Source organism: Lasioglossum baleicum, chromosome 16 (genome assembly GCF_051020765.1).
Source record: "Lasioglossum baleicum chromosome 16, iyLasBale1, whole genome shotgun sequence".
Lineage (NCBI taxonomy): Eukaryota > Metazoa > Arthropoda > Insecta > Hymenoptera > Halictidae > Lasioglossum > Lasioglossum baleicum.
The window spans coordinates 6589835-6614142 of record NC_134944.1 but is presented as its reverse complement, the minus strand read 5'-3'; the positions used below and the strand labels follow the sequence as shown (position 1 = coordinate 6614142).

The 24308-nt window shown below is 44.0% G+C and overlaps 4 protein-coding genes and 1 long non-coding RNA gene across 26 annotated transcripts in view; 4 read left to right on the top strand and 1 right to left on the bottom strand.

The window, feature by feature from the left end:
- Positions 1-1897, top strand: part of LOC143216952 (apoptosis-resistant E3 ubiquitin protein ligase 1) — a 36640-nt gene extending 34743 nt beyond the window's left edge. For all 4 annotated transcript variants that reach the window (XM_076440546.1, XM_076440545.1, XM_076440548.1 and 1 more), the window contains one exon: positions 25-1897. In XM_076440546.1, the coding sequence (XP_076296661.1) occupies positions 25-127 (103 nt within the window). In that variant the 3' untranslated portion in view covers positions 128-1897. The remainder of the gene's footprint in view (positions 1-24) is intronic.
- Positions 1580-20179, bottom strand: LOC143216968 (uncharacterized). 5 transcript variants are annotated; one of them, XR_013010691.1, is made up of 8 exons: positions 17157-19379; positions 16224-16629; positions 15341-15532; positions 14373-14515; positions 14144-14308; positions 13706-13864; positions 10962-13592; positions 1580-3316 (listed from the first exon to the last, which is right to left on the bottom strand). XR_013010691.1 is itself a non-coding variant. In XM_076440608.1 (8 exons), the coding sequence occupies exons 2-7, from the start codon at positions 17534-17536 to the stop codon at positions 13708-13710; spliced, it is 1443 nt and encodes a 480-aa protein (XP_076296723.1). In that variant the 5' UTR covers positions 17537-17574; positions 20056-20179; the 3' UTR covers positions 8109-13592; positions 13706-13707. The 5 variants fall into 5 exon arrangements, 3 of the variants coding, with proteins under 3 accessions (XP_076296723.1, XP_076296722.1, XP_076296721.1); XR_013010690.1 differs by lacking the exon at positions 1580-3316 and adding an exon at positions 8109-10357; XM_076440608.1 differs by lacking the exon at positions 1580-3316 and adding an exon at positions 20056-20179 and having other exon boundaries at positions 8109-13592; positions 17157-17574.
- On the top strand, positions 8178-11831 carry LOC143216969 (embryonic polarity protein dorsal-like). 4 transcript variants are annotated; one of them, XM_076440611.1, is made up of 10 exons: positions 8178-8319; positions 8386-8600; positions 8673-8916; positions 8995-9138; positions 9216-9406; positions 9642-9780; positions 10405-10497; positions 11013-11118; positions 11198-11348; positions 11694-11831. In XM_076440611.1, the coding sequence occupies exons 1-10, from the start codon at positions 8268-8270 to the stop codon at positions 11697-11699; spliced, it is 1341 nt and encodes a 446-aa protein (XP_076296726.1). In that variant the 5' UTR covers positions 8178-8267; the 3' UTR covers positions 11700-11831. The 4 variants fall into 4 exon arrangements, with proteins under 4 accessions (XP_076296726.1, XP_076296725.1, XP_076296724.1 ...); XM_076440610.1 differs by having other exon boundaries at positions 11691-11828; XM_076440609.1 differs by lacking the exon at positions 11694-11831 and having other exon boundaries at positions 11198-11606.
- LOC143217001 (uncharacterized) lies at positions 11724-13275 on the top strand. The gene is made up of 2 exons (XR_013010698.1): positions 11724-11859; positions 11964-13275. It is a non-coding gene; the product is annotated as an uncharacterized LOC143217001 (long non-coding RNA).
- The window catches only part of Dl (dorsal), a 12685-nt gene continuing 7582 nt past the window's right edge, over positions 19206-24308 (top strand). For 8 of the 12 annotated variants that reach the window (XM_076440559.1, XM_076440558.1, XM_076440563.1 and 5 more), the window contains exons 1-6: positions 20522-20664; positions 20731-20945; positions 21018-21261; positions 21340-21483; positions 21561-21751; positions 21987-22125. In XM_076440559.1, coding sequence (XP_076296674.1) covers positions 20613-20664; positions 20731-20945; positions 21018-21261; positions 21340-21483; positions 21561-21751; positions 21987-22125 — 985 coding nt within the window. In that variant the 5' untranslated portion in view covers positions 20522-20612. Of the gene's footprint in view, positions 19242-19721; positions 19865-20017; positions 20154-20521; positions 20665-20730; positions 20946-21017; positions 21262-21339; positions 21484-21560; positions 21752-21986; positions 24307-24308 lie in introns of those variants that run through there. The other 4 variants (XM_076440557.1, XM_076440554.1, XM_076440556.1 and 1 more) reach the window with 4 other exon arrangements.

Sequence of the window (24308 nt, the reverse complement as noted above, 5' to 3'; positions counted from 1 at the left end):
CTTGTGTTAAACACGTTTTTGCAGCTTCAATCAACTCTGCTTACCGGACTACGAGTGCTACGATCACTTCGAGAGAGCTCTGCTATTAGCGATCAGCGAGGGCACCGAAGGCTTCGGCATGATCTAAAAGAAGAGATCCAACACAACATTCGATCGTTTCTAGTCTCAACCCACAAACGCGATGATCATTAAAAAAAGCGATTATTTATTTGTCGATTACTTCCTCGTTTAGTAACCAGAGTTGCGACCCCGTGACGTGACGCTCTTTTTCACTCGCGTGTCCGTCGAGTGCGCGAAATAGAGGGGAACCCGTCGCAACGTTTTGATACGCCCCGGAAACAAACGACCCGGGAACTTGTTCGAATTTTCCGTTCCGCCCGGAGAACTATCAGAGAACAATCGAAATCGTTCGAGACCGTAAAACGACGATATAATTGACAATTTTTACTCATGGACCGCGCGCGGTTTTTTTATAAACCGGAGGACAGAGCGAGTCCGACGAGAACATCTGCATCGCTGGATCCATCGAGAGACTCGTCGTAAATTAACGTGTTTAGATTATGTTGTTACGCGATAACCTGTTAACCGGCCACCGACTTTTCTACCACGAGGACCCGTTGCGAATAACCGCGTAGATCGATCATCTTAATCTGGTAGGGAATATATAGTTTAGCGATTCGAGAGTCTTTGGAAAGCCGTCGGATAGAGGAGCGCAGGCGAACGATGGACGAGTGTTAACTCGTCTTCTTCCCCGGTTAACAGGTTAAATGGGGAATATGTTTGAAACCGAAACGGATCCGAGCAAGTTCTTTTTGTAGTTGCCTGAAGTAGACAAAGAGTAGAGTTTGCCTGTACAGTCTGCGAGTGTTCCTCGACGATTGGTCGAGATGCGAACGCTGATTCCTCATTTTGATCTCGAGGGCGTGCCTCGTGGCCCTCGTACACCTCTTTCATATCACCGTCACGAGCATAATTCCGTGCTGAGAACACAGTATTATTCGAGAGACCGAATGATACGCGACCGAGCGATACACATGATCCGAAACGAAACGCGAGAGGGACGACTACCTAGGCTTCTTTCACCGTAGACAAGACGCGCGACGTCGCGTCGTCCCGACAACGGTTCCGTTGAACTTAGCACGCGTTAACCAGTAGAACGGACATCCACGTATCTTCGCGAGCACCGTGTTTCTTTCCTCTTCTTTCCTTTCTCTGGTTGCAATCTTGTTGAAACGGTAGCGATGAATACCTTAGGTCGGCTAGCGAGTACCCACAGCGCGTGTACCGCGAGCGCACACCGGCGTTATCTCCAGCGATCGTACATGCTCGAACACGAAACGACTCTTTGTGATAACGAACGAATTTTTCCAGTGAAATTTCGTGCCCTGATCAACCACGATCGGCGAGAGGCGTCGCGACGATTACTATTGTTACCGAACGAAACCGTGGAATCGTAATTTTATCTTGTACCTAAGTACACAATAATGAGAATTGTGATCAGACACGGCGCACTCGTTTGCGTCGCTCGTGAGTTACTTAGACTTGACCGACCTGTTCGTGACGCGTTTTGGAAAAATAATATACCGTGGGTATCGCGCCCTGTTATATATATATATATATATATATGCATATATATACTATATACAATGTATATATATATGCTTTTTTCGTTTTTATCAGTAGCGTGAAACGCGTAGAAGTTATGTAATACGCGCTCGGCCACGATCGCATGTATATACATGTTTGCCGGTTATGGAAATGTGTTTGTTGATGATTTGCGATTCGAGAGAAACGGTTTAGTTATTATTTAATGCACGGCGATGCTGACGGTACCTTATTTTTAACGCTCTGTCATGTTACATCAGAAAAAATTGTAAAATATAGATTTGAAAAAGCACGCAACAGTCGATATATTTATTTCATCCATCCTCGTCTCATTTGTGTACTCATCTCGCTTACATCTCGAATTACAGGTTGACTCGACACGCTTCAAGACTACCTCACGTTCGCTCAACTGGGATTCCAAACACGCCGCTCGCAGATATAGAGACCTCTCTAATTTCTCCCTGTTTTCCAACCGATTCTCCAGCCAGGCCTTTTCCTCCTCTTTGCTCTTCAACTCCCTGAGAACGCGGTCCCTTGTACTTAGAAACGCGCCCATCGACCCTGACCTTTCCGAAAAATTACTTTATGTATCGCTGCATCTGCTGCTGCGAAGTTGCGGCCAGAACGGTTTGCGTGGTCAGTTTCTGCTGCAGCTCCTCGGCAGTCGACTCGGCCTTCTCCGCCCTCGCACCCCTTTCCGTGGCCAAAGTCTCGCCCGCTGTCACCTAAGCGAACGATTCAAGGTGCAGATGCATTAACAATCACGTTACATACAGAGAAACTAATAATTATGGCTCACACTCTAAGAATGTCACGTCGAATTACTTGTCTTCACGTGACGCGATACGTGTGTGTACCCCTAGATTCAGATTCCGAGTATCCTGCGTATAAATTCCACGGGACGATCGATAAATCGTCGAGATAAACGACACGGAATGCTCGAGCAATCTGCAAGCTTTCGAGCTTGCGAAACGGTAACAATCTCGCGCGATTTTCGTCGGTGATCTCTGATAAATAGAAACTAAATGGGTCAACGGCATCGATCCCTTTTCCAAGTACCGAACGAATGCCGTAAGAGATTGAGTCACCGATGGTTGAAGAAACGTGACTCAACGTGGCTACGCTATACGTGCAACCCCTAATGTATTCATCTAGCGACGCACCGACTTCAATTAGCCGTCCTCGAGCCGCAGAGCTTTCGGGCAAAAGGGAAGCGGAACCGAATCGAACGCCACGCGCGCGATCGTTTGGCGCCAGGGATTGAACTCTGGCCGAGTTCCGTGAACTCGGAAGAGCACCGTGATGACTCATTTTCTCATAGAAGGCGGTAAAAATTCGCATCGAACTCGAGTCCACCCTCTCCGCGGTCTCGTCTGCCGCTAGCACGGCAATGAGTCACCCGGTGAAATCAATTTTCGCAGCGACCGGCTCGTGGCAGGCGTTATGGCAGAGCTTTTGCGAGCCGCGTCGCGCGTGTCCTCTCGAAGCTGCAAAGTCCTGTGGTTCGCGATCAAAATACAGAAAGGAGGAGCATCCTTTTGTCTTCTCGCAGTTTGAACAGCTTCTCGCGGTCCCTCGAGATCTGCTCGTCCAGCGCGCTGACTTGATTTCGCGCCGTGATCAGTTCGTTCTGCACGTTCTCGACGGCGACCAGCCTTCCCTCGGCGACCTCCTGCAGCCGCCTCGTCTCCTCCTCCATCTTCTCTTTCTCCTGCAACAAAAGGGTAACCCAGTTTGTTAGAATATGTATACATGCGCGCGGATCGCACGGCAAAAAGTATTTAGAACTCCCGGTTTTATCTATTTCGACCAACGACGCCTCGACGCGATACAGTTCCTTCTTTCGCTTCACAATTAGCCGTTGGACACGTGCTAGCTCCAAGCTCGCGCGTACACCGTGCACGCTAATTAATTCTCGAGCTACGCCTATCGGTATATCAATAGAAAGCTGTCCATTACTCGTGAACCCGTGAACCGCGAACTCGTGCATTATAGAGACGTATAGTGAAATCTACGAAACCCTTGCAAGCTCGTGTACGTATACAGTTTCTAACGGTGTGTGAGGGTACTACTACACTAGCGTTCGGCCAAGGTCAAATTCGGACGGTCACCCGCAGACTATACCGACCTGCAGCGGCCCGCGCCGTCAAAAAGGCACCCCGGTGGTGGTCTTTGCCGTACACTACTGACGGACCGGCACCGCAACGACACTTTCAGTGGCGCTCACCACTGGCGCGGGCGTTCGCCGCGCTGTAACTGGCCGTAACCCGTCGAACGACCTAATCCAGACCGTTCTAGTGGTGAACACCACTGCGCTGGCGGCAACTCGTGTCGAGCGAAGATATTTTGCCAAGACACCTCTGTAGGTTCGACGGTAGGGCACCAGTTTACTATGTATACGCAGGTAGGCGGTCCGGGTGCGAGTTCGACGATGGTAATAATGTTGGGGCGTACGGTCAAGTTTTTATTGCTCTATGACTGTCTTGTAAAGACACGCTGTAGTGATTTGGTTATTGCGGATTATCGGGGTTTGGGCGCAGTTACTTTCGAATGGCGAGCATTGGCACTGCCTACACAATCGCTTCTTATTTTACTGTAACGACTACGATTCTATATGAAAAGAAAATTTTCGAATTAAATTAAAAATTTTATCAAATTAAAAAGAGACTATTGTTTATGGCGTCTGGATAACAATCATCGCAAAATTTGCAGTATTTTTAAGTTATGCGAGTAAAATTTCTTTTATGAATATTTAAAACTTTAAATAACTAACTATAGTATAACTAAAATTGTCATGAATTGACAAATATACGAAATCAACGAACCAATTCTATTGTTTGCGATTTTCATTTTAGTCGTTTAGTCGTTTTCCGTTCGAACACCACATCGAGCGGCCGGCAAAACATTCTCACCGAGACGTTGCACGTCGTGTCGGTGCTGAGCGGTGCCGGTCTAGTGCGCGCACCTCCATTGAAACTATATAGAAGAAAGTCAAATGTCGGCGCTGGCAGGTATCGTGTGCGCACTTTTTCCCGTCCCGATACGTAGCCGCTCTAGCCCATCTACCTGCCGCGTCGGTGCGGCCTATTGTGCGCATCCCCATTGAAATACACAGAAGAAACCCAAAACGGGGACGGAGCGATGGCGCAGGTATACAGAGGGGGCGTCCTAGTGGGCAAAGACCCATAGTCTGCAACGACCTTCATCCGTGCCGACCACTGAGTCTACTCCCTTAATCTGCTACCTAGGTGCCGCGATAATCCGACGTATACCTGGCTGTAATGCGGACCTTTAGTTCACCTAGGCACGTCTCCATCATTAACGCGCGTTGTCAGTAAGCAAAATTCTCGGAATTTGCTTTGAATTGGACAGGACACTGTACAAGCAGAATATCATAGATCTATTTCCGAATAAAGTAGATGAAAGCACACTCAGCTTCGAGCATCGAGTGCAGGCTGCAATCGATATCGGCTCGAACCAGATCTGACTGACTGACTGACGTATAGTAAACGTACAGACACTGATCGTGTATATTTGTTGACAGTTTCAGAATTTCCAAGAACAGCAATAAAAGAAATTCGAACCGTTTCACGATATCTAAATTGCTTTCGCTGCTTTATACCAGGGTACGCGACGAAGTAATAAAACGTCAATAAAACTGGGCAATTACTTTGACCGTCGCGAGGGCCAATAAATCCTGGGTAGTTACCAAAACAACTCTGGATTTTCGAACTTGTTTATTGCGCGCGCTGTGCTTCCTCACAATGAAACTCCTGCACGAAATTACCTGAACCTTTTCCCGGAATGTTCGTTTGACAAGCAAATTTTCACATAATCATCCATTTCATTTCCAAAGTACAGTACCAGGGCCTTGACGAACCGGCTTGATCAAGAGACAACAGCCCGGACAAATTAAGGCCCGATGGATAATTGAGACCCGAGGGAAACTCTTCCAAGTTTTCCCCGAAATTCTATACAATTGTACTTGCAGCTTGAAGCTATTCCTTCTGACGCGATAACGGTAACGTTAGCGTATCTGCTTTATAATATTTGTCATTGTTGTAATATCCTGCAATTTCTACCATCTTTAATCCTTAGCACTACAGTGGTGACTCGAAATCACCACTAAAAATTACTGTCCCATTATGTATTCAAAATATTGTTTACATTGTTAAACATGTTGGTAGCTAATCAATTACTAAACCTTTAATTATTGAACGAAATTATTCTACCTAGAACGAGATGTTTCATTTTCGAGTTAAAACAGCCCCGAAGTTAAAACAGCTGCAAAGGGTTAATTATTATAACTATCTTTTAAATTTTCAATATAGGCCCACATAAAAAAGTTGTGAAATGCGACTTTTAGTACCTATTTCCTCTACAATTCCGGCCAACTGCAATTTCTGGAAAAATATCTTTTCACATCATGCAGTAAACTAATTTCTCCAACTTCTCACGAAAAGTCCAAATTGTATAGTCCAACATTAAAAAAGTTACAGTTACTCGAATTAATACAACCCCTGGCAGAAAGTTTCCGATCCGGAGGCATCGATACGGATTTTACAGAAAACTATTACTTTATGGAGTTAAAACTAATGGGAAATTAAAAGGGGCTCATTAAAGAATGAAGAACAACAAATTAACATAAGCTTCCATTTATTATAACAAAGAAACGAGAAAATAAACAATATGTTACACGGAAAAAAGTTAATAGAGTTTTTTGCGCTGATTCCGAATCTGCCCTTAATTTTTCTCCTAGACGCACAGTTATGAGAAACTTAATATTGTAACCTAGATACAAATTTCGGATCACGAATAATAGATACAAAATTTGTAATTAGTTACTCGAAGATACAGATACACCTGTAGCGGTATTTTCGAATACCTCGAAACCATTCTGCACTTCGCAAATTGTGTTTCTTTTTTTTCAATTACAGAAAGTGGACAGCGAAAGTCGACAGCGCGAACTGCATCAATTCTTTAAGTTGAAAATAAATGTAGACAATTAAAAAATGTTTTTGGTTAAACTTTTCATTAAAACTCGAAGCAATAAGTATTTACCGAACAAAACGATTATAGATGCGGGATTCGATTCGGGGCCAGAAGATTCCCAGCCGTATATATGTACTTGTTTTGTTAACGACTACCCAATCTCTAAAAAATTATAAAAAAATTAAGAACAGTTGCTTCAATAATATCCAAGTACTGAATTTTTATAAAACTGGAGTCTCTAACACTTCAATACAAAACATGCATTTTCTTGGAATTTTTGGAGGTTTTCAATTTTTTAAAACATGTTTCCATAATCCGAAAAATCTGAAAAAATACACATTAATAATCAGGATGAGACACAACTAACGTAATAATATAAATGTGGTCAACTGAAGACTTTGATATATGTATATACATAAAATCGGCAATTTTATGTTTTCCGATTTGTTTAAAAATCGATTTTGCAACCAAAAATTTAGAAAAAAATCTCAGTAGTGTATGCTATTTGGTAGAATATTCATGAATTTTTTCATTATTTTCTGTTGAACATGACGTGACTAAAAACAAATTTGGTTGGATACTTCTGACCATCTTCTTCGGCTATACCTTAAATATACAAAATATATTTCTGTTTACATCGTTAAAACCGATTTTTCAAAAAAAATTAGGCCTAATTTCTCTTCGATATCTCTTTTAGATCAAAAGTTATAGCAAAATGTCCGTCTCCAGATTCCGACTTTTCGCCTCATGCTTTCGAAATTTCGGCAACGTGATAACTGGAGGAACACGGTAGAGAAAAATGGTAGAGGTACGCTTGTTTGTGTAGCGCGCGTGCAATCGAGCAGGCACTCACACGGGCAGAGTAGAAGTACGTTCGTGTGTAGCGCTTGTAGCGTAAGTCCACGGTGCGGTGGTCCACGGTTCGTCAGAGTGGGGGGCAGTGTTGTTAGACGGGAAAACTCGCGCATGCGCGGCGAATCCAGGAACGTATCTGCGTTCTACAGTCCGTAGCTTGTGGGGCAAGTTTTCTTTAGAGCGGTCTTAAACTTTTGTCCGCTACTGTATATATACAATTAGAATATATTTATATATTACATGTACATACACATCAAATTTTAATATAACATACGCATGTTAAACGTTATGTTTGAAAATCGAGAAGAAAAGATTGTGCGAAGCTATGCGGGGCAACCAAGGTGCCCGATTTCGTACTTCAGTGACCCTGGAATCGTCGCGCATGCGCGAGTTTTCCCGTACCATCTAACAACACTGCTGCCACCTGCCACCGCCACCAGCCGCCACCAGTTGATTCACTGATCAGTGATCAGTATCAGTGCCGATGCAAAAGTTCGGGCGAAATGTTGTGTCGGTTTAGGTCTCGTTTCTAGTCTCGTCCCCGTGCACGCTTTTGTGTCGCGTGAGAGCCCGTGTTGCGCAGCGCCAATCAGAAACATTTGAATCGCGGAATACTTTCCGCGTCTACGCAGTTGTCGAACACAGACGAAAGTTGATTTTATTTGAAAAAGAAAAAAAACGGTAACCCAACCGGCGTCTCGATAAGGAAAGAAATAACAGTGCAGCACGTCTGGAGAGCTGTTCAAAGAAGCTGTATCCAAATTAACAACTGTTTTCCAGATAGCTTCTATCCAGTTCGCTAACCACTAAGAGGCATGGAACAGTTCCCTCGTATGAGTGATGAGAATATACGTATTAGCGATGTCAGTAAGTATCTCTGCGCCAACTTTCAATTTCTGTTTCTGTGAACATAATATTGATTTGCTTCGATAGTTGAAGTCATCGAAAACGATCCTGAGATCGCGGAGTCTACGAGAACTCTACCACCGATGCAAGTGAATGCTGGACGGCCGTTGCCGTACGTCGAGATACTAGAACAGCCGGCTAGTAAAGCTTTACGTTTTCGCTATGAGTGCGAGGGCAGATCTGCTGGCAGTATACCCGGTGTCCACAGCACACCGGAGAATAAAACGTTCCCGAGTATAAGAGTGAGTATCGATAAAACTGTACCATTTACTGATTGTTTGTCTTATGTGATAATAATTAATGTATTGTAAAAGATAGTGGGATACAAAGGCCGAGCTGCAGTTGTTGTATCGTGCGTAACAAAAGATCCGCCACATAGACCTCATCCTCACAACCTTGTTGGGAAGGAAGCATGCGACAGAGGTATTTGTAGAGTAGAGGTGTCGTCGGAAAACATGACGGCGACGTTTGCCAATCTTGGCATTCAGTGCGTGAAGAAAAAGGATATAGAAGACGCACTTAGAATAAGAGAAGAGGGGCGCGTAGATCCTTTTCGAAGTAAGCTGAGAATGAAACAGGAAGTAATTTTATCTTTTTCGATAAATCAAGATCATTTGTGATTCTTTTCTTTTCCAGCGGGCTTCGAACATAAAAAACACCCTACCAGCATCGATCTCAACGCGGTGCGATTATGTTTCCAAGTTTTCATAGAAGGATCTCGGAAGGGAAAATTCAGTGTCGCGTTACCGGCGGTTGTGTCCGATCCTATATTCGATAAGAGTAAGTTCAATCGGCTGTCGTGCGGATTGTATTTATTTTTAGAACCAGTCATTCTACATCTGCCTTGAATATTTCAGAGGCAATGTCGGATCTTGTAATATCCGAGCTCAGTCATCATAATGCTCCGGTCACGGGTGGTATGAAAATGATTTTGCTATGCGAGAAGATTGCGAAAGAAGACATACAAGTCCGATTTTTCGAAGAGAAGGACGGACAAATGGTGTGGGAAGGATTCGGCGATTTTCAGCCTAGTCGTGTACATAAACAAGTACGTTTTACGCTTTCATAATCATTAGACTGCGGATCTTTATGCGTTTATGAAGTAATTGGTCGGGTGAGATATAAAAGAATATTGTGATGTCGTTTTTAGTGTAACAAAGACCTGTTGCTCACCAGCAATGCTGAACATTTTTATTTTGCATGAAGATGCGCAGTCTAATAATCATAAACTCGATATTCCAGTATCGCGGAGATGTTTAACGATATTCGATGATTGTTAACAGACTGCGATAACGTTCTTTACACCGACTTACCGTGGACAAACAGTGGACCAGGCCGTTCAAGTATACATTCAGCTGCTGAGACAATCGGATGGAGCAACTAGCGAACCGTTTCCGTTTGAGATGTTACCACCTGGTACAGGTAAGCCTGCATTCTGGTCTTTGCGGAAAGCATTTGCCCGAAAGAAAACAGATTATAGTACATTTGGTAAAATCTTAGCCACCGAGTCTGCCTTACTCTCAAACGTTGCGCCTAGATACCCGCGCAATTTTGATGACTTTAACAATAACGACTTCGACATTAAGAGGTAGACTAACAAAATCTCTGCCTTACGCGCTTTGAACGATCTGTATAACGTAAAGAATACATCAGACTCTTGTAACGGAAGTGCCGAGGTCAATCGTAACGTAGCAGAAAACGTGAACCCCTTAAAAACTACTATAACAGATTACCAGAATAACGAGGTACCAAAAAACTCTGGAAACGAGAACACAAATAAGATCTACAAAACCGATAGTAGTCTTATCGACAAAGAAACGGTCGATACCAATTCAGGAACATTAATTTACGGCAAGCCGGACAGGTTTGATTCGTCTTGCGATTCTGCAATAGTATTTGCAACCAAAGATATATTAATTTTTGTGCTTGAAGGTGGAAAAGAGATTTCGCGTCACTTTTTCTAGGGTCCTTTGTCTTCGGAGATTCTTCATGTTGTTTACTGTTCAAACACACAAGATTAATGTACAATCGTTTGTTCGTTTATAGATAATCCGGATGAGTTAAGCCGAAAGCGAAAAAGGCTTGGTAACAGTTCAAGCTCGCTAATTGTTAGTCATGTGGAGGCAGAAGCTGAGGAGCGTGAGTATCTTTCTAAAATTGTCCTCGATTCTACAGCTTTGTCGGGAGTAGGTTTCAATGGTGTCATTCGCATTGTCGCATCGTCGAGATTGATCGAAAGTCGGAATATTAATGTTTCAGCGTTCTCCAGTCGCGTCACACACACTAACCACAGAATTAATCATCTATCCTTTCGCACAGCGGGAACATCGTATCTATTATTGCAATACGAGTTACACATTTTGTTTTTGTTTTGAATTCTTCGTGTGCCGTTCAGCGTGAAAATATATGAAATCGCATGAAATCATCTCCATTACTAATCATCCCCGTTTTCTACTAATTTAACGCTTCGCTTTCTCGTTCCCCTTTTCCTCGTGTTATTTTACATGAGAAAATTAATACTGTTTCACGCGACAATCGAGGTAGAAAATATTGTAAGTATTTCATCGCAATAACACTAACTAGCTAGCAGAATGCAAACTTACCTGAAACCGATGTAGTCGATGGACTTGTTCATTCGTTTGATGGTATTGTAGATCCTGAGAGGTTGAATCAACCGCCAGAACCGACAGGCGCAAGTGGAGGATCGTTTCCGCTTTATCCCTTGAACACGTCCCCGCAGCATTATCCTGCAATGCAGAGGTAAACCGATTAGTAAAATGCCAAATATTTACATAGCGTAAACGTATGTAATTTGTACAACTTGAAATATGTTACACAGGTCTCCGGTACTATCGCAAGGTCATCCACCATCGCCCGTGGTTTACGCACCCTACCACACGAACCTAATGCAGCCACATCTACAATCTCAATATCCGTCAACGAGTAGTCACATAGAACAACCATTCGCATACGCATACGATGCGTCGCAGGTACAATTGCACAGAGTGACAGCCGGTTATCAAAGATTAGAGCTGAACGCTGCTGGTATGATCGACCATGTATAGCTACATTGATATTTCGTACAATGAGATCCCGAGATTCGTAATTAATAGACAGCGGGTCTATTACGCAAAAGAGAAATTTGCTACTTGAATCGCAACAACCTGTGATATGTAAATTTATTTATTGTTTCTTAATATATGTTCAATACGTTGAAAATAATATAACAGTATTTTTTTACATGCTAATGTTTTTACTGCTTTACACCTGCTCATTTTTTTTCGACTCGGCAAATCCTCTGTTTATACATTATATATGGATATGCGATTCAGCAGATATAGTTGAAGGAGGGGATGCCACGAGCGTCTTATAGACATGGACAATCAACAATACAGTTTCGAGTCAAGTCACGGCCAGTTTAATTCGGCAGAACTCGCTGCCATTAGCACCGCGCTCTCCGAGAACTTATCCAGTGGATTGTCCATCTCGGAAGCCCATAAGGTATACTTTGATATAGGTATAAATCTCATATATCGTTCGCTACTCACTCCTCTTGCTTTTGACAATATCAATGAAAGAACAAAATAAATAGTTATTGAATTTAGTCCGAAACGAGCAAAGGGGCAAACCAAGGGAACAACGAAGAGAGCAATAGCATGACTGACAGTTTTACGAGAATTACTGCGGAACTTAACACTTTAAACAGCATGTACAAACCGAGGCGGGAAGTTGACGACTAAAAAGATCGGAAAAAATTTTTTAGCAGTCCTATATAAGTGCGAGCAAAAATGTACGTTGCGAGAAACGGTATCCGAACATTTTTCTCTTTTTACGAAGTATGTACATATTATATACATATAGATATATAATGTTATAAAAGTGATTAGTATATTTAATTGGTTGTGATAAAATTGCATCACCGATTATGTATGTTACCGTAAGTTGATCGTTTATTTTAAATGCTGTTAATAATTTTGTACGCTTTTTGAGATTCAATGTTTTTTAACATCACAAATTAAAATATTTATCGATCTAACTAATATATAAAATGCTGTGACTGTGATCGAAGTGTAATTTTTGAAATATACACGATCTGACGTGCATGCAAATGTGTCTTGACGAGCACCACGATTATACGAAATAAAGTCTAAACAGAGAACAAAAAGGAAACGTAGATTAACGTGTTTAGATTATGTCCACGTATCTTCGCGAGCACCGTGTTTCTTTCCTCTTCTTTCCTTTCTCTGGTTGCAATCTTGTTGAAACGGTAGCGATGAATACCTTAGGTCGGCTAGCGAGTACCCACAACGCGTGTACCGCGAGCGCACACCGGCGTTATCTCCAGCGATCGTACATGCTCGAACACGAAACGACTCTTTGTGATAACGAACGAATTTTTCCAGTGAAATTTCGTGCCCTGATCAACCACGATCGGCGAGAGGCGTCGCGACGATTACTATTGTTACCGAACGAAACCGTGGAATCGTAATTTTATCTTGTACCTAAGTACACAATAATGAGAATTGTGATCAGACACGGCGCACTCGTTTGCGTCGCTCGTGAGTTACTTAGACTTGACCGACCTGTTCGTGACGCGTTTTGGAAAAATAATATACCGTGGGTATCGCGCCCTGTTATATATATATATGCATATATATATACTATATACAATGTATATATGCTTTTTTCGTTTTTATCAGTAGCGTGAAACGCGTAGAAGTTATGCAAAGCGCGCTCGGCCACGATCGCATGTATATACATGTTTACCGGTTATGGAAATGTGTTTGTTGATGATTTGCGATTCGAGAGAAACGGTTTAGTTATTATTTAATGCACGGCGATGCTGACGGTACCTTATTTTTAACGCTCTGTCATGTTACATCAGAAAAAAGTGTAAAATATAGATTTGAAAAAGCACGCAACAGTCGATATATTTATTTCATCCATCCTCGTCTCATTTGTGTACTCATCTCGCTGACCTTTCGCGTAAAATCTTTAGTATCAGAATATATTACCAGAAAAAAAAAGAAAGAAAAAAAATTTCAAAAATAAAGCATCCTACTTTCTGCTGTAAAAAGGAAAGAAAACGCCAATGCAACTGAACTCGCGCGCGACCTTTCGCGATCCTCCTCGATCCTTTCTCATCTCGGCGCTCGTCCGCCATCTTTGAACAGCCGTCGTCGTCTCAGACGTCGTAGTTCCACTTCAATTCCAATTACAGCTGGAATTCGTTTCTTGAAAGAAAAGAGGAACTTTATTGGAACGTGTCAACTGGTATCGACAGCGCCGTTGTTAATAGACTTCTGATTGGGTAAAGCGTTACCGCGGCAGCCTAAGCTACGACTACCTTTAAGAGGTCATCACCGGCCCCGTGGTGGACAACAGACTCCTCAGAATGGCTCCTGGGGCGCGAACGACCGTGCCAGCGATTTGCAGCATTCTGCTGCTCCAACCCCCATCCTGAGACTGCCTAATCAGACGATCCCTGAGCTCGGTCAGCTCCAGTCTACAATGTATATCGAGACGTTAACTAACCGCCTCTTTCTTTCCACATCGTCGAAAATACCATTATGATTAGACTGTGGATCTTTATGTATTTGTGGAAATTTTCAAAAAATACTAGAATATTAAATCCAATAGAATCGAGTACGATTTTCACTCATTTCATATCTACAAAGGCTATTACCACTGAAGATCAGATTTTATTTGATCCCTCTGTCTTAAAATTTGCCTACAAAAATTGGAAATTGCATAAACATCCGCAGTTTGCTAATCATTAACTTACAGCTGCGAATTACAGGTTGACTCGACACGCTTCAAGACTACCTCACGTTCGCTCAACTGGGATTCCAAACACGCCGCTCGCAGATATAGAGACCTCTCTAATTTCTCGCTGTTTTCCAACCGATTCTCTAGCCTGGCCTTTTCCTCCTCTTTGATCTTCAACTCCCTGAGAACGCGGTCCCTTGTACTTAGAAACGCGCCCATCGACCCTGACCTTTCCGAAAAATTACTTTATGTATCGCTGCATCTGCTGCTGCGAGGTTTCGGCCAGAACGGTTTGCGTGGTCAGTTTCTGCTGCAGCTCCTCGGCAGTCGACTCGGCTTTCTCCGCCCTCGCACCCCTTTCCGTGGCCAAAGTCTCGCCCGCTGTCACCTAAGCGAACGATTCAAGGTGCAGATGCATTAACAATCACGTTACATACAGAGAAACTAATAATTATGGCTCACACTCTAAGAATGTCATGTCGAATTACTTGTCTTCACGTGACGCGATACGTGTGTGTACCCCTAGATTCAGATTCCGAGTATCCTGCGTATAAATTCCACGGGACGATCGATAAATCGTCGAGATAAACGACACGGAATGCTCGAGCAATCTGCAAGCTTTCGAGCTTGCGAAACGGTAACAATCTCGCGCGATTTTCGTCGGTGATCTCTGATAAATAGAAACTAAATGGGTCAACGGCATCGATCCCTTTTCCAAGTACCGAACGAATGCCGTAAGAGATTGAGTCACCGATGGTTGAAGAAACGTGACTCAACGTGGCTACGCTATACGTGCAACCCCTAATGTATTCATCTAGCGAAGCACCGACTTCAATTAGCCGTCCTCGAGCCGCGGAGCTTTCGGGCAAAAGGGAAGCGGAACCGAATCGAACGCCACGCGCGCGATCGTTTGGCGCCAGGGATTGAACTCTGGCCGAGTTCCGTGAACTCGGAAGAGCAGCATGATGACTCATTTTCTCATAGAAGGCGGTAGAAATTCGCATCGAACTCGAGTCCACCCTCTCCGCGGTCTCGTCTGCCGCGAGCACGGCAATGAGTCACCCGGTGAAATCAATTTTCGCAGCGACCGGCTCGTGGCAGGCGTTATGGCAGAGCTTTTGCGAGCCTCGTCGCGCGTGTCCTCTCGAAGCTGCAACGTCCTGTGGTTCGCGATCAAAATACAGAAAGAAATCAAGAGTAATAAAAGCCTGACCTTCTCGAGGAGCATCCTTTTGTCTTCTCGCAGCTTGAGCAGCTTCTCGCGGTCCCTCGAGATCTGCTCGTCCAGCGCGCTGACTTGATTTCGCGCCGTGATCAGTTCGTTCTGCACGTTCTCGACGGCGATCAGCCTTCCCTCGGCGACCTCCTGCAGCCGCCTCGTCTCCTCCTCCATCTTCTCTTTCTCCTGCAACAAAAGGGTAACCCAGTTTGTTAGAATATGTATACATGCGCGCGGATCGCACGGCAAAAAGTATTTAGAACTCCCGGTTTTATCTATTTCGACCAACGACGCCTCGACGCGATACAGTTCCTTCTTTCGCTTCACAATTAGCCGTTGGACACGTGCCAGCTCCAAGCTCGCGCGTACACCGTGCACGCTAATTAATTCTCAAGCTACGCCTATCGGTATATCAATAGAAAGCTGTCCATTACTCGTGAGCCCATAGCGATCGACTTCTCTTTCGATGCTTTGCCGCGCGATACAAATGACGGAAGAAGGAATCGGTCACTACAAAGATAACATGGCTACGCTATTGTTCAACGAATGCTGCGAAACAATGCTAAATTTGAACGGGCAATCATCACAAAAGGTTGGAGCTTTCTTCGGCTCTCGAGGACCGCTTCTCAGCGGCTCGGAGAATGTAGGAAGCTCCATTCTTTCGGAAGCCTTGTTATCGAGCGACCCCGAAACACGTGCCGCTCACGCTAGCGTCATCCCTCTAGTTAGATCCGCGTCATTGAACTCTCGCGTTTCGAGCACGCGAGCCGAGACGAGCGTTCAATCTCGCGACGTCGCATCGTCGTGTTGCAACGGCTAGAAAGCGGTCCATCGAGTTTTCTCCGATATCGTTTGAACGCTTCGCAGAATTGATTACCCTTTTGAGAGCGTCTCGCTCTTTCACGGTCTCGTCCAAATGAAATCTCAGGCGGTTCGTCTCGCAAGTCAGCCGACCGACACGGTTGTTCTCCGTGTCGATCAACCGGCGCAACACGGAGATCTGCAGCTGTAGATGTCTCGTGTTCTGCGTCAAATTGTCGATGGTACCGCGTAGATAGCGGGTCTCCTCGCGCCTGCGCCTCCACGCGTTCACCACTAGCACGCGGCACACCAGGCTCGCTGCTTTTCTTGGATTTTGAAAAAATCCCGAGCCCCCTTCGTCGGACTCCGCCGACACGAATCCGTCCATCCAGTTCTTGATACCGACGCCCAGGCCGACGTCGTTCCCCTTGTATACTTTGTCGCTGTCCTCGAGCTTCTCCAGGGTCGAGCTACTATCCGACCTAAACGAATAGGAACATTGTCAATCTCGGCATATTGGGACTCCACTCGAAGTCTGAACCATCCACCGAGAAAAACGAGTGCAGGAAAGACTAAGAGTAGATTCCCATACATATATGTATTATATATGCAAAATAAAAATTTTTGCACTAAATGCAAGACCTACGAACCAAATAGGAATTTATTTCTCTTTTTAGTGGGCTTATTAAGTCGTATAAAATGTGTTGGTATTCTGAAATTAATCACAGTAACCCTATTCAACGCTAGCAATCATTTATTATTTATCGAAGTAACTAATTTCAAAACTTTAACCTGTAATTTCCTAATTGCAAGTCGTAGCAACCAAATAGAAATTTATTCCTCGTTTTAGTGAGCTTATTAAGTCGTAAGAAATGTGTTGATATTCTTAAATTAATCACAGTAACAGTAACAATCCATTTTAACCTATAATTGTCCATTTAAACGTTGACCGAAGCCCAGCGATGGATAAAATTGGTCGAGGCGATTAATAATGGCATCCAAGGCTTACCTAAGATCGCCGTGTTCCATGTCCATGGTGGACTCAGTGAGATTGATCATCGACAAGCTCTTTTTGCAGGAGGAGGAGCCGATCGCGCGAAACATCGGCGAACATATTAAATTATCTGGGCAGCTTTTCGCCGTGTTGATCGAGCCGGTGCAATTGATCGCGGCTAATCCGAGTCCGGTTAGTCTCAGTGAAGTCCTCGGCGGACGATAATAGGGGCTGGATCTGTGACATCTTACTGGTAGCTGGGAATACGGTTGGAATTTCCGTCGCACGCATCGCGGCAGCCTTTTTCCATCGGGAAAGTGGCACGCCTCATCCCTCGAGCCGGTCGAATTGCTCAGGGAAGACAGACTCTTCGGCGAGATCGCAGTTTCTGGCATCGTTCGCAATGTTTCAGAGTAGACGCTCCTTCGCAGGACTATGAAAAACGATTGTTTGCTACCCTCGTCATGGAGACCGGTCGCGACAAACGCGCGTCGTCGATCTTCCCTCGTTATCTTCGCGTACAACGCACGGCCAACTATTTACCTGGCATCGGTGTCCCACAACTTATTTCATTCCTAATCGCACTTACCCTGACATTCTTCACGAGCCTAACGTACGAAGATCATGTTCATCCTTAGACCTTAGACTCTAAAGTTCAAAAACAGCCACCCAGTTTCGACCAGGTTCGAAACGAACGTTCATAAAGTTATAAAAGATAATAAATCTATATACATACACGCGATTCGAGCTCGTCGGAATAAGATACGGGAAAAATGGAGTCTAGGAAGATCACGTTACCTTTGCAAATAAAATGAAAACCCGATTGAATCTTGTTTCCCGCAATTCTAATTGCGCTCGATAATTCACACGCCATCTGTTGAATATGTCGGGTAATCCGTCTTCCGGAAATCGTTCGCGAGTTACTCGGCATCTCGAGAGGATGGCGCAAACAATTACCGGTGCGAGATTCGAGTAACTATGGATTTCGATCGTGTATCCATCTGACAATGAAATCTAAATCGTGCCACTTACTTTGGAGCAGCCTGTACAATACATACAACTACGTACTAAACTTACGTTTCCCGTCAACAACCTTGTGATTCTTGTTCGATAACTTCAATTATTTCCAACGAGCCACGCGAACTGTCGCGCGCTTCGAACGTTCTAGTTCGTGGAATCGCGTAAATCAAATATACGTATATGTACGCATATAGATGTACGTACACCTACGAGCACGACGGTACGCACAGGAAACGATTAGAGAGCCTTACGTAACGCTTAGATCTGATTCGCAGCCATTGACAACCGTCTTACCCCGTTAACCGTGGAAAATGAGGGAATACAGGAGGCGAAGACTTTTTTTCGAAACGGTTTGCATGATTCCTAGCAGGTTCCTGATTACCTAACGATCTTCGATTTCGGACGATAAAACAGGATCGCGTGACGTGTGACTGACGTATGAGTCACCGATGGCACCTGAGTGCCGCGCGATGTATCTACGCTCCTGAATAGTAATCTACATATATACACACGCGATAATTCCAGGATCATTTCAGCGAACCCTTAGACTTATTACTAAAACTTCATCTCCGAAACCGTCCGCCATTTTCTCGCGCGCTGGACCGATGCCAAACATTTTTTCCCGAAATCGAAATAATCTTGACACGATACATGACACATGTTTCGGCTTCGACTTTATTTGGAAATGCCGGGGCGCCGGAATCGCCCAGATTTGAGCGCGCGGAGACGATCCCTGATGTGTATAGTATTATGAAAATAACAAGATTGAACTTATTTATAATTTGTGCAATTTTTATTATATAATATATACCGGGATCAAAAAACATATTCAATCAATTCCCACGAGAACACCTCTATAATCCTAACAATTCCAAACTAAAAAATCTGAAATGGGTCATTTGAGCGGCGGTTTGGTTTAAACAAAGTGGCAACAAAGGCGCGCCAGAATAAATCTATATGCTCGCGTGCGGAGTTCAAGAAACGTGTACTAACGCGAATGCATTCCATCGCGATCGGTGTCGGTGGTCGCGCGAGGATCTGTTAGATCGTTAGATCGATCGATCGGACGTGCATCAATTCGTAAGTGGCAACGTGTTCGAGCCAACAAATACGAACACGGCGTCGAATACTGTATTCCTATTTCGTACAACATATTTCAACTCGGTTATCCGAAATATCCGATCTACACGAATGCAATAAATTCGCCAATAAGTCCAGCACTCAACCGCGCAGGAGCGTAGATTGGTAGATTCCGCAATGGCGAGTGCGCGTGTTCGTGTTCGCGCGTGTCCACGAAGCTAAACATATTGGACGGCTGATATACATATACATATACTTGTAGGAGAGCGCGTTCGAAGCGGCGAGAGCGAGAGGCGAGAAAGCATGCCAGTTGATTCACTGATCAGTGCCGATGCAAAAGTTCGGGCGAAATGTTGCGTCGGGTTAGGTCTCGTTTCTAGTCTCGTCCCCGTGCACGCTTTTGTGTCGCGTGCGAGCCCGTGTTGCGCAGCGCCAATCAGAAACATTTGAATCGCGGAATACTTTCCGCGTCTACGCAGTTGTCGAACACAGACGAAAGTTGATTTTATTTAAAAGAAAAAAAAACACGAGAGAAAAAAAAACGGTAACCCAACCGACGTCTCGATAAGGAAAGAAATAATCCGCGTCCAAGAAAGTGCTTACTAAAGTCGATCGAGTTGCAGGCAAGTCTTTCTCGTCACATTGTCCTACGATAGTTTAATTATAGCTACACGGCTGGTACGGACCTAGGCTCTCCCAAAATAATGATTGGATCAGCGAGGCATCCCTCCCCGTTCACTGCTCTCTGTCTCTTTCCTTCTTCTTTTCTCAGTCTCCATCCTTCTCTCTCTCTATCTCTCTCTTACTCACTCACCCGCCGTGTCTTATTTTCTTGCCGTTCCTTTTCCCATGGGACACTTGTGTTGTTGCAGTGCCTCTAGGAGTATACCTGTGAACAGCTGTCGTTTCGAAGTACACCACACCAATCACACCACAACCACAGCATTCCGAACCTCTATCCATGCACGTTCTATCTATTTACACGCGCGATTTCTCCAAATCGGTGTTCATCGAAAAGCTACGCCTAACTTGTCCCGCGCGAACCGTCGCTATATATTGCGACACAACACCTATTCCGAGAAAATGATTGAAACGCCGCTCGGAATGCTCACCGAATGAACCGGACCAGCCGATTTTCACCTCCACGCGATCGTCTCGTTCTCTTTCTAAATAGATACGCTCTCGCGGGTTCTTGTCCGGATTCGTTGCAGATCGAAACAAACATGTTTCTCGTGTTGTTGTTACTTTCTTGTGCACGTGATTCCCGAATAATGGTGCAGCACGTCTAGAGAGCTGTTCAAAGAAGCTGTGTATCCAAATAACAACTGTTTTCCAGATAGCTTCTATCCAGTTCGCTAACCACTAAGAGGCATGGAACAGTTCCCTCATATGAGTGATGAGAATATAAATATTAGCGATGTCAGTAAGTATCTCTGCGCCAATTTTCAATTCCTGTTTCTGTGAACATTATATCGATTTGCTTCGATAGTTGAAGTCATCCAAACCGATCCTGAGTTCACGGAGTCTACGAGAACTCTACCACCGATGCAAGTGAATGCTGGACGGCTGTTACCGTACGTCGAGATACTAGAACAGCCGGCTAGCAAAGCTTTACGTTTTCGCTATGAGTGCGAGGGCAGATCTGCTGGTAGTATACCCGGTGTCCACAGCACACCGGAGAATAAAACGTTTCCTAGTATAAGAGTGAGTATCGATAAAACTATACCATTTACTGATTGTTCGTCTTATGTGATAATAATTAATGTATGGTAAAAGATAGCGGCATACAAAGGCCGAGCCTTAGTTGTAGTATCTTGCGTAACGAAAGATCCGCCGCACAGACCTCATCCTCACAATCTTGTCGGAAAGGAAGCATGCAAGAGAGGTGTTTGTACAGTAGAGGTGTCGTCGGAAAACATGACGGTGACGTTCGCAAATCTTGGTATTCAGTGCGTTAAGAAAAAGGATATAGAAGAGGCACTTAGAATAAGAGAAGAGTTTCGCGTAGATCCTTTTCGAAGTAAGCTGAGAATGAAACAGGAAGTAATTTTATCTTTTTCGATAAATCAAGATCATGTGTGACTCTTTTCTTTCCTAGCTGGCTTCGAACATAAAAAACACCCTACCAGCATCGATCTGAACGCGGTGAGATTATGTTTCCAAGTTTTCATAGAAGGATCTCAGAAGGGAAAATTCAATGTCGCGTTACCGGCGGTTGTGTCCGATCCTATATTTGATAAGAGTAAGTTCAATCGGCTGTCGTGCAGATTGTATTTATTTTTAGAATGAGCCATTCTACATCTACCTTGAATATTTCAGAGGCAATGTTGGATCTTGTAATATCCGAGCTCAGTCATCATAATGCTCCGGTCACGGGTGGTATGAAAATGATTGTGCTATGCGAGAAGGTTGCGAAAGAAGACATACAAGTCCGATTTTTCGAAGAGAAGGACGGGCAAATGGTGTGGGAAGGATTTGGTGATTTTCAGCCTGCTGATGTACATAAACAAGTACGTTTTACGCTTTCATAATCATTAGACTGCGGATCTTTATGCGTTTATGGAAAAATTGGTCGGGTGAGATATAAAAGAATATTGTGATGTCGTTTTTAGTGTAACAAAGACCTGTTGCTCACCAGCAATGCAGAACATTTTTATTTTGCATGAAGATGCGCAGTCTAATAATCATAAACTCGATATTCCAGTATCGCGGAGATGTTTAACGATATTCGATGATTGTTAACAGACTGCGATAACGTTCAAAACACCGACTTACCGTGGACAAAAAGTGGACCAGCCCGTTCAAGTATACATTCAGCTGAAGAGACCATCGGATGGAGCAACTAGCGAATCGTTACCGTTTCAGATGTTACCACTTGATACAGGTAGGCCTGCATTCTGGTCTTTGCGGAGAGCATTTGCCCGAAAGAAAACAGATTATAGTACATTTGGTAAAATCTTAGCCACCGAGTCTGCCTTACTCTCGAACGTTGCGCCTAGATACCCGCGCAATTTCGATGACTTTAACAATAACGACTTCGATATTAAGAGGTCGACTAACAAAATCTCTGCCTTACGCGCTTTGAACGATCTGTATAACGTAAAGAATACATCAGACTCTTGTAACGGAAGTGCCGAGGTCAATCGTAACGTAGCAGAAAACGTGAACCCCTTAAAAACTACTATAACAAATTACCAGAATAACGAGGTACCAAAAAACACTGAAAACGAGAACACAAATAAGATCTACAAAACCGATAGTAGTCGTATCGACAAAGAAACTGTTGATACCAATTCAGGAACATTAATTTACTGCAAGCCGGACACTGTCGTTGACAACATGGATATATTAAAGAGCTTAGAGTCTCCAAAAAATAAATCCGACTGGTTCGACTATTCAGAAGTAGGCAAATGGGTGCAGAAAGGCCAGACGTGTCTGAAAGAGAAGGATCAGGAGGTGGATTTCAAGACAGAGACAGAGGATTGCAATAAGTCGTTCAACGAGCTATTGACCCAAGTGGCCGAGCTCGATCAGATTTATGCTGACACGCACGCAAAGCTGGTGCAAGCTGCCCTCGAACAGAATAACGTCAATCAATCGATGGATATAGACGTTTGCGACAATCAGACGTACACTAGTTTGCAGATGGCCATGAAGAATCCCATAGAATTCGTGGATCATCTGAACTATAGAAAATACGAGGACGTAGCGGTACCGAAAGTAGATCTGAATCATTCTTCTCCCTCTCCTCCGGTGACTACGAAGAGGGATGGAGCGCGTGAGACCGAGGAGAGACTGCCACCTTTACCTCCGAAACGTATCCGAAAAATGCCTTCTATGCCTCTTCTGCCTCGCCCTATATCCTCTCACACGACACCCGAGTCTTTTGTCGAAGCGCCGAACAAGAATTTGCCTTCTTTGCCCGGGACGATCACCAAGTCCTCGAAGCAAGGACTCTTCTCGAAATTATTCGCCAAGAAAATCAAGAAAGACAAAGACACCGTCTCGAATGCTTCCTCCAAGGGCAGCAATCCCTCTTTAAGTGCCTCAGGAAGCATCACGTATTTGCCGAAACATAGCGTACCGGATGCCTCGCAGTTGCAATGTCCAAGACCGAGCGCGATAAGCACCACTAGCGTGAAATCGCTCCGACTCGACGGCGATGAAACACCACCGTACGGAATGGAGTTAACAGAGGCTGAACACTATGCATTGTACACAGCCATGGCTCCGCATGCAACTGCATCCGAGTTCGATGAAATGTCTTTCTACTACAGTCCCGTGGAGGGAGGGAAGATCTACTCGGAGAAGAAAGAAACATAATCTGTTTGCTTTGATAGTTTATTACTACTACTACGTTTGATACACGAGTACTTCCACTCGAGAGTGACATGTTTTTGTCCCCAAGCAATGCCGCCTACATATGCTCATATTTTGAAGAATACTCGTACAAGTATATACAAGTATATATATATATTGTGATTCGGCCGGGCTGCTGTATTTGCGATTGTGCGTTTCTACGAGTTGGATTTTCGCAGCCTCGGCACGCTCGCGATCCCATTGCGATGCATTTTGTACATGTGAAAACGATTTTATAACGAATTGTCGAAGGAACGCGCAAAGCGAAACGACATACACAACTACTAACGCTTTTCTAGTCGTGGTACAAATTGTTATTCTGTTTCCATAGTCTTTCATACAGATCTTAAAGGATAGCTGAAGCACACGCTCCAGCAGAAACTTGTTGTTTATATTAACCGAAGGATTGTCTAGTCCTTTCTAGTCAGACTTTTACAGTGTTTATTATACCTATATATTCTTGCTTTTTACTATTTATTACACGTTGTTAAGTTTTCTCTTTTTTTTATAGCGATCCAAGTTTACACGCATATCACTTTGTTTCTAGTCGTAGAGTAGACGTTTAATTTATAGCCGAATGGGAATATAGTCGTTTGATTTGTCTTGCGATTCGGCAATAGTATTTGCAACCAAAGATATATTAATTTTTGTGCTTGAAGGTGGAAAAGAGATTTCGCGTGACTTTTTCTAGGGTCCTTTGTCTTCGGA